This window comes from Mya arenaria, chromosome 6 (genome assembly GCF_026914265.1).
Source record: "Mya arenaria isolate MELC-2E11 chromosome 6, ASM2691426v1".
Taxonomy (NCBI): Eukaryota; Metazoa; Mollusca; class Bivalvia; order Myida; family Myidae; genus Mya; species Mya arenaria.
Window position 1 is genome coordinate 39,889,629 of NC_069127.1, and position 16,920 is coordinate 39,906,548.

At 35.8% G+C, this 16,920-nt stretch overlaps 1 protein-coding gene across 6 annotated transcripts in view; it reads left to right on the forward strand.

The window, feature by feature from the left end:
• The window catches only part of LOC128239038 (cubilin-like), a 159,729-nt gene extending 151,432 nt beyond the window's left edge, over window positions 1-8,297 (forward strand). For all 6 annotated transcript variants that reach the window (XM_052955466.1, XM_052955465.1, XM_052955464.1 and 3 more), the window contains 4 exons: window positions 1,528-1,672; window positions 5,188-5,270; window positions 6,164-6,313; window positions 7,700-8,297. In XM_052955466.1, coding sequence (XP_052811426.1) covers window positions 1,528-1,672; window positions 5,188-5,270; window positions 6,164-6,313; window positions 7,700-8,202 — 881 coding nt within the window. In that variant the 3' untranslated portion in view covers window positions 8,203-8,297. The remainder of the gene's footprint in view (window positions 1-1,527; window positions 1,673-5,187; window positions 5,271-6,163; window positions 6,314-7,699) is intronic.
• The last annotated feature ends 8,623 nt before the right edge of the window (window positions 8,298-16,920 follow it).

Consider the following 16,920-nt stretch of genomic DNA (forward strand, 5'->3'; position numbering starts at 1 on the left):
GATTATTCTTCAGAACTGTACCGATAGACGTTTTTGCAATATTCATGGACATCTTATTCATATATGAACACATGTACACTCATAATTATAGGTTTGATGACATTTACATATAATTCCTTTCACCAGACTAAATTACACGATCGAAACAGCAAATTCTTAACATCTGACTACATTACACTAGCGATCACAGCTGGACTACATTACACTAGCGATCACAGCTAATTCCTTTCATCGGTCTACATTACACTAGCGATCAAAACTGTTTCCGTACATCAGACTACATTACACTAGCGATCACAGCTAATTCCGTACATCGGACAACATTACACTAGCGATCACAGCTAATTTCTTACACCGGACTACATTACACTAGCGATCACAGCTAATTCCGTACATCGGACTATATAACACTAGCGATCACAGCTAATTCCTTACACCGGACTACATTATAATAGCGCTCACAGCTAATTCCGTACATCGGACTACATTACACTGGCGCTCACAGCTAATTTCTACATCGGACTACATTACACTGGCGCTCACAGCTAATTCCGTACATCGGACTACATTACACTGGTGCTCACAGCTAATTCCGTACATCGGACTAAATTACACTAGCGCTCACAGCTAATTCCGTACATCAGACTACATTACACTAGCGCTCACAGCTAATTCCGTACATCGGACTAAATTACACTAGCGCTCACAGCTAATTCCGTACATCGGACTACATTACACTAGCGCTCACAGCTAATTCCGTACATCGGACTACATTACACTAGCTCTCACAGCTAATTCTGTACATCGGACTACATTACACTAGCGCTCACAGCTAATTCCGTACATCGGACTACATTACACTACCGCTCACAGCTATTTCCGTACATGGGACAACATTACACTAGCGGACTACATAACACTAAACTAGAGATTACTGCTTACACTAGCGATAATAAGTAATGCAATTTTGAAAAAAATGCCTACCATGTACCAACCCGAGTCCCGAGTACTCATTAAAAGGCACCTGAAAACTGCGTACAAAGGGGAGGGGTATGTAACGGCGCATAACAGCATCACCGCATACACGAAAAAGCACGTTTATGCGGCGATGCTGCTATGCGGCGTTACAGTGGTATACTCTCATTTGATTGGTGTATATTTTGTATTTGGATTGAACATTCTTATCGATTATTCCAGTATTTCAACAGCTAAATGTAAATCAAGAAGTTTCTTCACGAAGTATTCATAACTGTTTCAAGCTTCCGGAAGTTGTCGTAGACACATACGAGTAAGAAAATCTGTTAGCAATGTTTAACGCAACATGGCTTCGGCGGCACTTTTGTGGGATTCTTGTGTATGAAAATAGAAGTAGTCGCTTAATAAAAGATTCATCTTTTAATAGTTTCTTGAACATAGGTGCGGTCAATCCGACGAACGCAATAACCTTTTGGTGTGGCCTAAGAGCCAATTAATTTTTCGTTTCCCACTGCTTACATATAAACATGATAAAATATATCAATTTTTCAGTGAAGTGTATCGATACGAACCTGCTGATGCTATTTGACGGCTACATTACTCCCGACCTTGATCCCTTGACCTTCTGTGGACAGCTGGACCATGAAGCGTCCGACAGGAAAGAATACCTCTCTATCGGCGATCGTATGGTCATCAGGTAGGATTAACGTATGGTGTAAAATGTTGCTCAAGAGCTAAAGTAAGATAAAGATACAGTTTCGCAAAGAAAGTAAGATTGCTTTATACTTTCTTTTATAATTATATTGTAAATATTAAGCTGTTATTGTATTTGAGAAACCAAGAGTAAAGCTATCATTGTATTTTATCGCTGTTGCTTTACTTAAAGCCAAAACAAATTGGTTTGGTTAGAGTTACATCCTTTTCAAAAACAGTCAGGGTAGGTAGGCTTTCATTTTATTGGACTTCATATAGGAACGTTATTTTCATCATTTGAGAATGGTGTTAAAGTAAACTTCTGTGTTAAGCGTTAAAGAATTTAAACTACATTTGAAAACACAGTTATCTTATTAGGTACAGTCGGTAACCCGAACCAAATCTATTCTTTAAGGCCTTACGATGGATTTTTTATGCGTTTATGCTGCATGTACATTCGGCTTAGATTCAACAAATCTGCAAAAAAATGCAAATTAAACTCACGAAAATTAAGAATTAGTTTAACATTTCGCCTTTTCATAACTTGACTTTTTTGTGACAATAATGATTTTGGTTTCATGATTTTGATGTGTTTAAGAAAAATACCGAGCTTTTAAATATTTGTTTTATATATGCAAGACCAAGGTCTTTCTTTCGAAACTTCGTCTACTGCTGTCAAGAAATGTTAATCAGTTAATGCAAAATGAATTAAATCTTTCAGAAAACAATCAGATGCGGTATGTAAATACTTAAGAATATAGCGCTGTGTGACGGCTGTATAAAGTCTCCGTGTATTTCAATGTATTGCAAATTTATTGTTGGTCCTCTAAGAGCATCGAATATGTCTTTACGGTTCTTGATATAATAGGTCTTCTGCTAATGGGCATTGTCAGAGTTGCACTGACGGTGCACAGTTTTAATCAAACCGAACCAGAAGAGACTCTATTGCTATGATGAGTAACAACGACCTGCACCTTAACCCTTTTGACCCCAATATCAATGCAAAGGTACGAACTCGAGTTCCATTACTACACGCCAACTTTAAGCATATTTACTGAGCGAAAATATTTTTTCTATTTTTAGTAACAGCAACTTTGACCTTGACCTCTGCTGTTTTCGGTTGTAAAATTCAAGCCATTTTTAAACATTTCTTTATAAATGTTCATGCCAGTGGATGTATATTCTTTTACATGGAGATTACGTGAATAAATTGCTGTTATGTACGTGATAGTTATTTACTAACCGTCATGAAAAGAAACATGATGTTCGAAATGAAATATAAAAAAAACACCGTTTTGCAACATTGTATTAACACGTGTAGGCAGATAAACCTAGAGCGTCTGTTGAGTCCTTATGAGTCATAAGTTTTTGCGCTTTTATCAAAACATGTTTTGAGAGACTTGTTTGTTTGAGAAAATGTTAACTTCCGACGTAGCATTTATGACGTACTTTATCACGATATACACACACTGTACAATGTTACTAGATTTCGTGAACTATATTCCGACACACACTCCCACAAATAGCCCAAAACATGTAAAATGAAACTAGTTCTCGGTTTTGGCGAACAACTTTGTCCGCACACTCCCACATATGCCCTTTAACATATTATATGAACATAAAATGCAACTAGTTATCGGTTCTCGCGAACTACTTTCGTGCACACTATCCCACGAATACCCATAAACATGTTATATGATCTTGTTATACAACTAGTTATCGAATACATGCAGGGATAGGACTTGTCAACACCATGTGATTATTTGCGTTCGTCGGATCTAGGAAGGGAATAAACGGAGCGATTTACGAAATCAAAATTAAAATTCAATGTCTCCGTTTAGACATAAGTGGGCGAAGGCGAAATCAATTTGTCTAAATAATTAATATTTAGAAGATAATCCTTAACAGTTACATGGTAACGAAAAAAACTAAAGAAGTATTAATTTTTTAACATTGTTTTAGTGTTTCAGAAATAGTCAGTGACACATAACAATAAAATGTACGTCTTTGTGCTGTAAGATGCAAAATTTCTTACAAAAACACACCCATTCTTTTTTTACGATTTTTGAAACGACCGAATCATCATTTTAATGTAACATAATATAGTTTTTTTATGAGTACATTCAAAATAGCGGAACCACAAGCCCCCACCCCCCGAAACAATAAAATCGTCCATGTTTACTTTTTATTTCAGTAAAGGAGAAAAAAAGTAGGATAATACGCCCAAAATGCACCATTTCGGACTATAAGAGTTAAAAATTTCTGTGGGGTGTACTCCGGTACCTCCATGCCAACACTTTAAACCAAATAAATTTCGGTTCTGAGGGAAGGGCGCAATTGAAAAGATTTCGCCCCTAAGTTACACCCTCTTTAACGTAGAATCCTGGATACGCCCAAGCTTCATTTTGGAAGATAATATCCTTGAAAGAATACACAGTATAAACAAAACAATCAGCCGCTTGTCTATTGAGCACAATCATGTGTATTGACATCATATAATAATTATACAAACAACATGTGGTCATGACGTCATGTTCACAGTTTACAAAGGAAAAAAAAACACACTGGTTATGAAACAATCACGTGTTTTTGTAAACACACGTAAGCTGTTTGTCCAGTTCGTGTGAATACAATAACAAGCAGTGAACGAGTACGTTAAGGGCAAATTTTTGGACATGGCAATGTCAGGCTACATAAAACAATTGGTACACTATCTTAACTGCAGTAGTGTATGCATGTTTCGTCGAGACTGTTACACAGTGTATTTCCTTTACGGATGAATTTGATAATATTTTTGCAAAATATACATAGTGGAAGAAAAATCAAAATCATTTACCACCCAAACGTCATAAATATATATTTGGCTGTACATACATGTAGTAGGGTGTATACGCAATTATTTACATGTACCTGTAGATGTGAACTACTTTTTGAGCATTACTAATTCATATTTGTGTACCTTGTGCACGTTAAGAGCTTTAAATCGGGATCTAAAACTTTAATTCACACTTGGAGATGTGATGGGGTTAAACAATAATGCAGCCATTGTAGGGCGCGGGTAGACCTTTATAAACTCAACAACGACAGCCAGGACATTCAAAATTGGGCGGACAAAACATACCAAGTATTTAATTTCATGCATCATTTGTGCCATTATAGATTAATCTCCCACCAACATTTTTTAACGTACAATATTTTGTATTTAAGTACCATCAAACACCGTTTTCTTCCGAACGTATATAAGAATATCTCTAATTTCAAATTAAAGACATGTTTAGTTGTTTTTAATGATATCACGTGATGTCGATCATCATCAGGAAATATGGGTGGCGGCAGTGATTACTGTACATCAAAGGGAAGTAACCGCAGGGTAGAGTTCGATTATAAAAGAGGTCATGATATGCTATAAAATTTGTCCTTATATTGCAATTTTTGAGAGATTGTAAAACGCAACTTGTTCGAGAATGTGTACGCGTGCACCTTTGATATCAAATATATAACTATATGTATTCATTGCAGATTTCAGAGCGGGCTGACCAACTACGGGCAGTTGACGGGTTTCCGCCTTACGTGGACTGCTGTTACCCTGGACGCGATAGGAGGTACGGTGTAGAGCATTTTACTTGGTAGAACATAAGTCATGAAGGAAACTTAATATAAGGTTAATGAAAACAAGAACGCCGAAGATATAACGCAATTGCGTGTCACCTTTTTCAGTGGACTTAAGGGCATATTAAAGTTCTTGCTATACAAAGGAAAACAATAAGATACATCTCTGTCACATATTCTATATCCGTTTCACAACTATGTAGTCTGTCCTGAGATAGAACTTGGCACCACCCCTCCCCTGCTGGATGCTGGTATTCTACCTAAGTTAGATAACTGGCCCGGCTTCTGATTTATCCAAGCAACCGCCGTCCAATCTTTAAGTGTGTCTTGTGCGACGTCAAATTTCGTCTTAAAATTGAGATTGACTCAGTCTATACGTACAGATAACGGTTCACAAACAATATTTAAGTTAAACTTTGGTGGGTAGCTAGGACAACGGTATAATTGTCAAAAACGAATAGTTTCCGATTGAGGGGCACATAATCGATTGCATTATATCAATATTGATAATCACCACGTGTATCATCTATATATATAGAGTAAACTTTACCTTCTATTCAGCTAAAAATGTAAAGCTTATCATTACTTGAAAATAACCAAAAAGAGGGGAAAAAGTTAAAAATGTGCTTTCTTTTTCGTTAAATGCAGCTAGTTATTATGTTTTTACTCTTAGATTTTAACATGTCTATAAGATTATGAGATCTGTGAGATTTTTAATACTACATTATCGATAATTTATCGAAAAAGCTTGATCGATTATTTCCGAAGATCGATTATATTGTGTGTATGAAGTTCTTTCAATCCTAAGAATCAACACGCATGAATAAGACTTAACATAGTGTTTTGTGACCTTTCTCGTGCAAAATCGTGCAATCTCTTCTTACAGGTCACTGTAAAGGGTTTCAGTGCGCGGCTAGTTCAAACCTGTGTGATCGATCCGTTGGATTGGAACTATGCAAGTTTTGTATACACGACTCTCTCAAATGCAATGAACTACCAAACTGTGGGGCATCCGACCACAGCGATGAAACTAAGTGTATGTGTATGTAGAAATTAAGGAGTCTGACCCACAACATACCTAGTTCTCTGACATATTTTTTATTTTTAAAATATTTATATCGATATTAGTTATGCCTGATGATCGTTTATAATGTGATTATAGGACATCCCAAGCACAACAACTCACATGCCATTTTCGACTAGGTGGACAAATCCTGCCACATCATTTTGACACGGTAGACAAAACATCCCACATCATTTTGACTGAGCGGACAAAACATCCCAAATCATTTTGATTAAGAGGACTAAACATCCACCATCATTTTGACTGGGTGGATAAAACTTCCTACATCATTTTTACTGGGTGGACAAAACCTCCTACATCATTTTGACACGATGGACAAAACATTCCACATCATTTTGACACGGTGGAAAAAACATTCCACATCATTTTGACACTGTGGAAAAAACATCCCATATGATTTTAAAAGGGCGGAGTAAAAACCCAACATCATTTTGACTGGATTGACAAACCTCCCACATTATATTGACTGGGTGGACAAAACATCCCACATCATTTTGACACAGTGGATAAAACATCCCACATTATTTTGACACGGTGGACAAAACATTCCACAAAACTTTGACACAGTGCACGGACATAACATCCAATAACTTTGTTGCTATGTTGTTTTGCACACCAAGTAAAAAATGGCATGAGAGGTTTTATCCATGGGATGTTGTGTCCGGCTCCCTTATAATGTTGGTATGGGAATAGTATTGAGTTGCTGATTAACTATATGCAAAATATAAGTACGAAACGTACATTAAACATACAGTTATAACAGTTTTCTATTTTATTGCCGTTTATTTCAGCTGATTCGGTTGGAATGTCTGAAGGCCGTTTTTATGATTTACTAAATTAAGATGGAGGCACCAGGCATAAAAAATTCACATAGTTGTGGGTCGGATTCCTTAAAACATATTTTTTATAAATGTAATACATGTTCATTCAATACATTATCTATCTAAAGAAGAATTCTAAAACAGTCGAACCCCGATGGCGCAAACTCCAAGGACCGGCGAACCTCGGAAAATTCAAGACAAGCGGGAATGCTTACCTTCAGAATGTAGAAATCGGTCTTTACACGCAGTTCGAGCCAACGAGGAATTGAGCCATGCGATTTCGAGCCAACGGGGTTCGACTGTAGAAATATATTATTAAAAGTTCTTATATGATATATTGTTTTTTCATTCATATATTCTAAGAATTATCTTTAGACTATTTTATTTTGAAGCAAGTAGTAAGCATGACAATACTTCGCTTATGTTATTGAGGTTTCACGTTGTTTCGGTAGCTCGCTTACGAATGAAAAGGTTTATAATAATAGCTTAAATAAACATGTCTTATTTTTAATTTCAGGCCTAAATTCCATTCTGCGGTACGTTGGGTTTATAGGCGGCGCTGTGCTTTTTGTTTTAATACTGGTTATCATAACTGCTGTATGTTGTTATAAGCGCCGTCGTCGGCAACTTGTGAAATACCGCCCACCGACTGAACAATCACTTGCACATTCTATGACCCATTCGTTTGTTTCATCCCAAAGCTCAAATGTCCCCGTACGGTCACTGGAACACAGCCCCAGATCATCATGTATCATGTACACAACATCATTCACGGACTGCCAGGTTAGTGAAAATCAGACTCCTAACCACTCTGGTCAGACGCCATTAAACAGTTTTTCAAACGTTAATTCGTTACATCCGGGCAACAATGTGCAAGAACCGTGTGACTTAAAAGATGACCAATCATCGGAGAAATCGGAAGTTTCCGGGTCATACAAAGGTCATCAGAAACGACCTTCATATCAAATGATGCGTGAATTGTGTTACGAAGATGGAAATATTATTCTTGCTGAAATTTAATGTTAGTGTATTCTTTTTTTTTCTAGAGAGGATAGACGAATCTCTTTTATATGTTTGTATGTGTGTGTATGTATTATTGTTATTTTACAGTTAAATGTTGGAAAATAAATGCAAAATAAGTTTTGGTTTGAAACTAGACTGGCATCAAAGAGGCAATTGGATTTTCACATTGCACACAGCCAAGGAAATGAAGTAAAATTGATACCCGTTTGCTCGATATCGCTTGGCTCGATTTCCTCGTTGACTCGAACTGTATGTAAAGGACCGATTTTTTTACTCTGTGTAAGCACTATCGCTTGGCTCGATGTCCGTGAGGCTCGAAGTATTTTTGCCGGTCAAGACAACAGGTTTCGACGGCATATCTAAATGTAAACATTACATATCATAACTTGTATTTGTATATATGTTACAATAACTACAACCTAGTCATACAGAACAGAACAGAACACAGCAGAACAGAATATAATATAATAGAATAGAACAGAACAGAACAAAAAAAATTAGAATAGAATAGAAAAGAATAAAATAAAATAGAATAGAACAGAACAAAACAGAAAAAAACAGAACAGAAAAGAATATAACAGAATAAAATAGAACAGAATATAATAGAATATAACAGAACAGAACATAATAGAACGGATCGGAACAGAACAGAACATATTAGAACATAACAAACCAGAACAGAACAGAACACAAATGACAACATAGATTGCATTGAAATCAAGTGGTGAAAGCACACAAGCGTGTACAAGGCAAATCAAACTCGGTTCCATTAATTAAACAATGCAATTTAAACAGATATTTCCATTTTTAAAAATGAAATGTGTATTTATTGGTAAATATGTATCAAATATTAACCTGTAACCAGTTAAATCATTTCAATGTAAAACAAGCAAAATTATAACCTGTGGACAACATATTAAAGTTAAATACACTTTGGCAAAAAATGGTGTGGTGAGTGTAACATCAATTTAAAAATCGCTATTTTCCTCATTTGAGAATCGTGATGTTCTGTTTAAAGCGTTAAATATTTTAAACAAACGTGTTTTTTTTAAGTTTTTTTTACCAACTGACTATAAAAACGGTAGGGTTCGCGCCTATTTCGTAGGTAGGGTCTGAAAACCGAACCAATGTATTTATTTTTAGGCCTTGGCACATTGTCCACCTAGTCAAAATTGCATAGGAGGATTTGTATATGGGAGGTTTTGTCTGGCTCCCGGCAAAAGATGCTTCTCTTAACAAACATGTACTCTCGTACTTCCTACACCATCTGTACGATCGAGGACGATCACACAATATACAAGACATTGCCTGTGTTTCCCATGGTAATTTCCCGCCATGGAACTGTCGTCCTTACATTGATTTTCCTGGGAAATTTGATTACAAATCACACGCAATTTAATGAATATAAATGACGGAAGGAAGATGCCGTCTGTAAAGTAGAAATTCGGTCCTAATTCGCGTTTTGTTCCCTTTTATTGGGACTTGATTTTCTGCATATTGGGCCAAAATAGATTGGAAAGGCAGTTGAATTGTAGTTTTACGATGCGATAGGAATATACGCCAGAACAAAGCTTTTCATTAACTTTTATTCAATTTTGTCACTTAGCGTGTTGCTGTTTTATTCATCTACTTCTAACTAACGTAATGTGATTCAAGTTATTTGTGCTGTTTCTTGAACTATAAGGAAAATAAATGAAATTCATAATATAAAAAGCATATTTTTGATCTCAGCGAAAAATCGTTTTTCAATTCACGAGTATCAATAAAATTCATACTATAGACTATTGATTTCAGTGTAAGATCGTATTTTATTTGTAAAAACAAGACATATTTTCACGAATGACGAAGCTACGAGTGAAAATATAGTTTTTATATGATCGCAAGTGAAATAACAAACGATCTTACACTGAAATCAACAATATTTCACTTGAAATTATTTATGCTTATTTTTTGAGATGTATTTGTGTTGTAAGTTTTCTAAATACCCACATTTTGAATAACTCTTTGCCGTCCTTTGAAACCCGTGGAACGCCCCTCACGCAAAGTTTTGATCGCTGATGACATAGGACTTCGTTCCTACGCTGGCTTGTGGAGAAACAGGATTCTTAAGTATTTAATTTTCTCATTTTTAGTACAAACATAGTGTGAAAAATCATCAATACACTTTTATTAATAAATTCATGTTCCTTATAACACCAGTTAATGCACTAATTACTCTTAACCTGAACAGGGCATGAACACACTGGCCAACTTATGCTTTAACTGAGCTAATATTTGAACGGTCAAAAGTGTGAATAAAATAAAAAGGATAAACATTGGTTTCAAACAGTTTTCCAACTTTGAAGGTTTGTTTCATGATACATGGATATTAAATCTCCATCATGTTAAGATATCAGTCTCATTCGCGTTTAGGCGGGTCGTTCCAAAGATGGGGTGAGGACCACGCTTCATTTTTGACATGTGGTCTGGCTTCACCACTCGTGAAAATATTTTTTCTATGTTTTTCTATGACCCTCGTGAAATAAACACTAAATCAACAAATATCCTCAATACCTTTTTTATCATTATTGCTTACATAAAAAGGGAGATAATCGGTCTATATAATATTTTGACGATCGATTGAAAGTCTTTTGAAACATGTGCATTTAATATAACGCTTTTACATGCGACACTCGCTTAGAATTAATAAAATCCTTCGAAAACTACGCTGCCCAAGCTAAGAAAGTAAACTGAAACATCCACCGTATACTAGGGCTGTTCGTAAAGTTCTTGGACAACATTTAAATATGATTAGTATGTTTAGACGTATGAAGCCGTTTCGCTAGGACGAACACCAATTTTGTCCGAGGCGAAGTCAATAAGAGGACACTTTTGAAGAAAAAAGAGTAACTGTGTCTGACCTATACGACGATAAATGTATTGCATATATTAGTGAGGAAATAAATGCTTTAATAAAAACATAAATACAGATTTATAAATAGATAAATAGAAATATTTTTCCGAAAGATAAAAATTAGATTATTATCAGTGCCTTTCTAAATACAATGTATCGGTTAGTCTGATTACTCGAAATTATCGTGCACGGTCCGCTTACAACCGTAAAAAGACACTTTTTCAATAGCTCTGCTGGGGGTATAGTCGTATAAATATATATATTCTGCGGTATGTTGTTGTTAACTATTTGATATTAAGTGTAGGATGTGTATTTAGTTTCCTGTAGATAAATCCTTCCAAACCACAAAATAAATTTTAAAAGTTTGATCAAAACTGCAACTCTATTAACAAGCTTAGTTCCAAAGGAGGTGGTATTCTGTTGTGATTTTTTTTTTAAATTATTAAAACAAAGCAAATGGTCCCGATCGAAATTAATGATAATACTGCATCAAATCCGTAAAATGTTGAGCTTAAAAATACAACAAAAACCCAACAACCACAGACACATATATACATTATGACATTCTTTAAGAGTAGACACCAATAATATACTAAAGGAAAGCAAATATCCGATCCATCTAACGTATAACTAATACATTTCAAGGGGCACTCACCCAAAATTTCTAACGCATCACTAAAGGTTGACTTGATACTTTGATAAGATTCAGCATAATGATTTACGTTTTAACTGTATTCGGGAGTGTTGTAATAAGAGTGTGGTTGTGCACACAAGCTAGTTTAATCCCCCAGTAAATTTACATTTTAATGACCGTTCCATTTCGGTACCTATCAATCCTTTATAACCCCCCCTAGTTTTTTATATATTATAAATTTTGTGTGTTGTTTGTGGAGTTGTGTGATGTTGTTCCATGTTTCTAGTTTGTAATTGATTGTTTTTGTGTTCTATATAGTTGGGGTTGACCCTGTGCCATAAAACGTAGATTATGTTCAAACTTTCGACTTCTGTACTTGTTTCTGTTGGTTTTCTTACAAATATTGATTACGATAGGATGCACGAATGTTGAAAATTTAATTAATTGTTTTTTTGAATATAATATCCCCTACGAATAAATAACTTGAAAACAAAGGAGAAAAATTGCCAGAAAAAGCAGCGAGTAAATTCGAACATTTGCTCCGCATCTATCATCGATTTAGAATGTTGCGACCTCTTTTAAAGAAACGCTGCTCCAACGCTGACGAAATTCATATAAACTAGTAATTAAGAAAGAAAATCTCGGATGAGTGTCTTGGTAAAATACATTCGGCAGTTATTAACGCCATATATTATTTTGATAACATGACTAACACATCTCGAAATACTTTATGAGAATAATGTTACTGGTACAATTATTCTGGTCGAATACGCACTGCAGAAAAAGAAGTTGCAGCAGTATTCCAAATACGGCTGAGGTGTAGACAGCCACCAATACGGATCTGATCGTTGACACGAAGGCGGAATGTTCCAGTGGTGGAGGTTGCGTACCCATCAACGTCGTCACCGCGCATGTCGTGGTATAGATATAACTTATTGGCTCCATTCTGCTGAATGTAGCATGCAACCCAGTCAACAGTTGTACCCAAATCTTTCGAAAGAGTCGCAGTGACAAGGTACAGTCCCGGTACACGGCAGGTGAACACGCCTGTAGAGCTGTTGTAGTCGTTGCCATCATTCAGGATAACGTATGGGAATCTGATGGAGTCATTTCCGTAAGGTGCATATCCCGTCGCCGTAAATGCCGATGAACCTGTAGGCCGTTAAAGATTAATTGAAATATATTCGCAGACTAGAAATGTAAGCGTTTATGTTTTAGATAATTAATCAATGAAAACAATAAACACAAAAAATTTAAATAGTGTTCAGCATTAATAAAAAAATGATAGTTCTGACAAGCTTCATAGCAATATTTTCTGAAAAAAAAACGTACATGTTTTGTTAGTGCATGTATTAAACTCAAGTGGGTCCCCAGTACAGCTGTCGTTGATGTGTGAGGCCGTCGGATTTTGACATGACCTTGACCGCTTCTGTAGCCCTGTTCCACATCTTACACTGCACGAACTCCATTCAGACCATTGGGTCCATCCCACTGAAATGAAAATATGAAATTTTCCAAATGTTATATTCCTGCTTTTAACTCCAAGCGGTTTTGACGTGTTAATGACGCTTACTTAGGCATGTTTTTCCTCTAGCGTTACACAACAACTCAAATCTTACCACGTGCTCCAAGCAAGTCAAACGTTCAAAAACTATTACATTTTTCAAACAAATCATCGGTAATAATAGCAATATGTACGAGAATGTAGCTAAATTGATAAGCGAAATGTACATGTTATATAATAATTGTAACTCAAAATGACCTGGACACTGGATGTCGGTACAAAAGCGGTTGTCAACACTATCTCCGAAGCAGTGGTTGCCGTCCTTGGATGGCCATGGGTTGTCACAGGAGCGGTCTCGTCGTTGCATTCCTATTCCACAGGTGGAGCTACAGGAGCCCCATAATGACCATCCGCTCCAACCTCCGTTAACTTAAAATGATATTTAAGTATCTGAATACTATAAATAAGGATGTATAAGGTAGAGATGAACATTCTGGCTGGAAGTATATATCGTTTTAAAGATTTCGTTCGTTTTCCAAATGGAGGACGTCAACATTAAATGTGACATAATGGCAGATACAAAATACACGATACAAAAATCTTTATTAAAAGTCGGGTATGTGTTAACAAGAAACATTAGCTCAATGAGCTATTTTCCGACATGAATAATAAACATAAGATATCAAAATATTACAATGAGCGTGTGACCTGGAAATAAAAGCATAAAGGTTAAAATGAACACATTTTTGGAACAAGTATTTACAAAAACAGTTCGTTATCTTATCCATAAATACAGCTACAAATAGTAAAGAAATTGGATTAGAGCATTGTAAACAGTGATAACATCAAAAAGTTTTGCCAGCTGTACGGGCAATCCACACGCGCACGGTTCCGCTAGTTGACATACCACTGTAAATTGGTTCGTTCTTTCAAGAGTATAACTTAAAAGGTTAATCGCATACATTGAAAATTGCAAAATTGTAAGTAGCAATATATACATTGGATTAACAGCATTGTACATTGATGTGTAGTTGGTGAATAACTTATAATAAATCTAGCTTGATAGAAAACATCTTTGGAAAGTATTGCTTTGAGGATGTATTATATTTATCATGTAATTTTGATATTACTAGATTTTGCTGATATTATCAGAAACGGTAGCGCACAAAGGCATTGTAAATCCCATTGGGCAATCTTTACCTACAGGTAACCATAAAACCTCTGCCCAGCCGCTGTCCTGACAATATCAGCCTTACCACTGTGTAAGAGTGTTAATTTAAAATGTAAAGTGGTATCACCAAAGCAAAATACTTGCCGAAAAAAAACACAAGTAGTTGTATGTGTTCGAGAGATGTTCTATAAATTTGAAACAATCATAAATAAATATTAGCCGATATCATTTATTTTGACTATTTGTTATTTTCATTCAAAATGTCCGCTTAAAACTTTGCTGGTATTTGAATGCCATATGTTGTCCAGTGGGTGTAATCCATCTCACTGAAAACAAAACTCCCTTTCCGTTAAGACAAAGGATGAAAGATATTCTGTGAAAGATATTATACTTCTCAATTTCTTCTTATTACGTCTAATTTTTAAAGCAATAAGATATCATTTGCACGTTTGAGCATTTACAAGAAGGACCTGTGCAGGTGCGGATCAGCCTTCTTAATTCCAGGTAGTTTTGGGAAGCTGTTCCATACCTGACTGGTCTCAAAGCGGAAAGAGTTCTTCCCATATTTAGTTGTTCTCACTTATGGAACATCTACACAGTTTTCATATTCGAGGTTAAAATTACATATCTTAAAAGCAACAAGGTTTTGAACATATACTGGTGCGATACCATACAGACATTTGTAAGTTGCAATAGCAAAATATCTTAACCTGCTAAAAAATAATGTTGGCAATTGAACTCTATGAAAAAGACTTTCGTAATTCGAGTTGTAATCATTTAAAACACTTCTTAAAGCTCTTGAATCTTTTCTTATTTTTCAGTGTTGGTCTTGCTACAAAAATGCCAAACGACAGTACAGTAGTTAAAATTGGATCTGATAAAATATTTAAAGATAATTGGCTTAGAATTGGTTGTCAAACAATTGCTTAGTCTTTGAAGGATATTCAATTGCTCAGCTGCTTTTTTGCACATTTTAGAAATCTGAACATCTCATAATTTAATAAACTATCTTCCTAAACGCCTAAAAGTTTCACTTGCTCTTCATAAACAATGGTGTGATTAAGTTTTAATTATTGAAACTAAAGTTGCTTGAAATTTGTCAGGGTAAGTCTGCATTTTATTGGAAGTAAACCAGTTTATCAAAATGTTACTTTCTTCTTCAATAGTGGTCTTAACAAAATCAGGATATTTATCACACACAGAAAAAGTATTGTCATCTGCATAATTATACACAACTGCATTATTGATAAAGTAGAAGATGTCGTTTAGGACACTAAACTTTGTTGGAAACTAAAGGCCCTAATATTGATCCTTGTGGTACGCCTTTCAGGATGGAGTCCCACTCACTGGTAATTTGACCAAGTTTGACACGTTGCTTTCTGTTTGTAAGATAGCTGTGCATAAGTTCAATTTAACTCACGTCCGACCAGCACAAATTGCATTAATAGGGACGGTAAGTAAAAGTTGAGTTGGAAATGTTTAAAACCTTTTGAAAGTAAATATCACCGACTGCGTAATACGAAAAAAAACCTTCAAAAATAGTAACTAGTTGTTCCCTTGCCTTGCGCTCGGCATTAGAGCTTTTCAGTTCTTAGTGCTGATTACACTGAAGAAAGTTCTCTTCCGTATCCCTATTCGAAACGCATTATAGTATATCGTGCGGGCAGAACTTTGTTAATGCTTAGAAATGAACATTCATAACATCTCAGCCATTTTCTAACGAAAACAAATTCGAATGTATGCGGGTTCATCAGGAGGAGTAGTTCACAAAATTTTGATTAATAGTATGAATTAATTGTAGTGTTTTACGTGTATTTTGGATATCTAAGTTTGAATTGATTGCCAGTGAAGTGATCTATATCATAATTATTTAAAACTCCGAAAAGTCACTTACTTGAAGTGCTTAATTGAAATTACTACGCGATCTACTTGCAGCGTAGTTAAATATAAAGATTTCTGACATTACAAACCGTCCATATCAATCCGGTGTTGTTTTCGATTGAGAATAGCCGAGGTGTTCCGAATAAGACATGGAAATATGTTGTCAAGAGTCTCGATAGGATGTCAATCTAAGTCGAGTATATGCGCCTCAAATGGGGCTGAATATTTGGAACCGATTCAGGGAGACGCACAAAGAGCCTGCTTGGCTTAAATTTATCCGGAGCTGACCTAAATGTGTTTTTTTTTCTTTTTCGATGTTTTATGTTTTTGTTGGCGGTGGTTGTAGAACATGCACATTTTGTGGGGCTAAAATTATCTTATGTTAACAATGTTCGGATCCAGGGGGTGTGGTGCCCGTCACGACCCCCCCCCCTCCCCTAAAATCGTCTTTGTTTCCTTTTCATTTTAAATATTAGAGTATCCCCTAACCCCATGCCATCACTTTAAACCAGTGAAATTTCGGTCGAAAGGGAGAGGCGCAAGTCAAAAGGTTACGCCCCTAATCATGGAGTCGCCCCTGTATACCCAATTAAATGCTGAAAGACTACCAATTCAGTTGTTTTCCTCTTAAA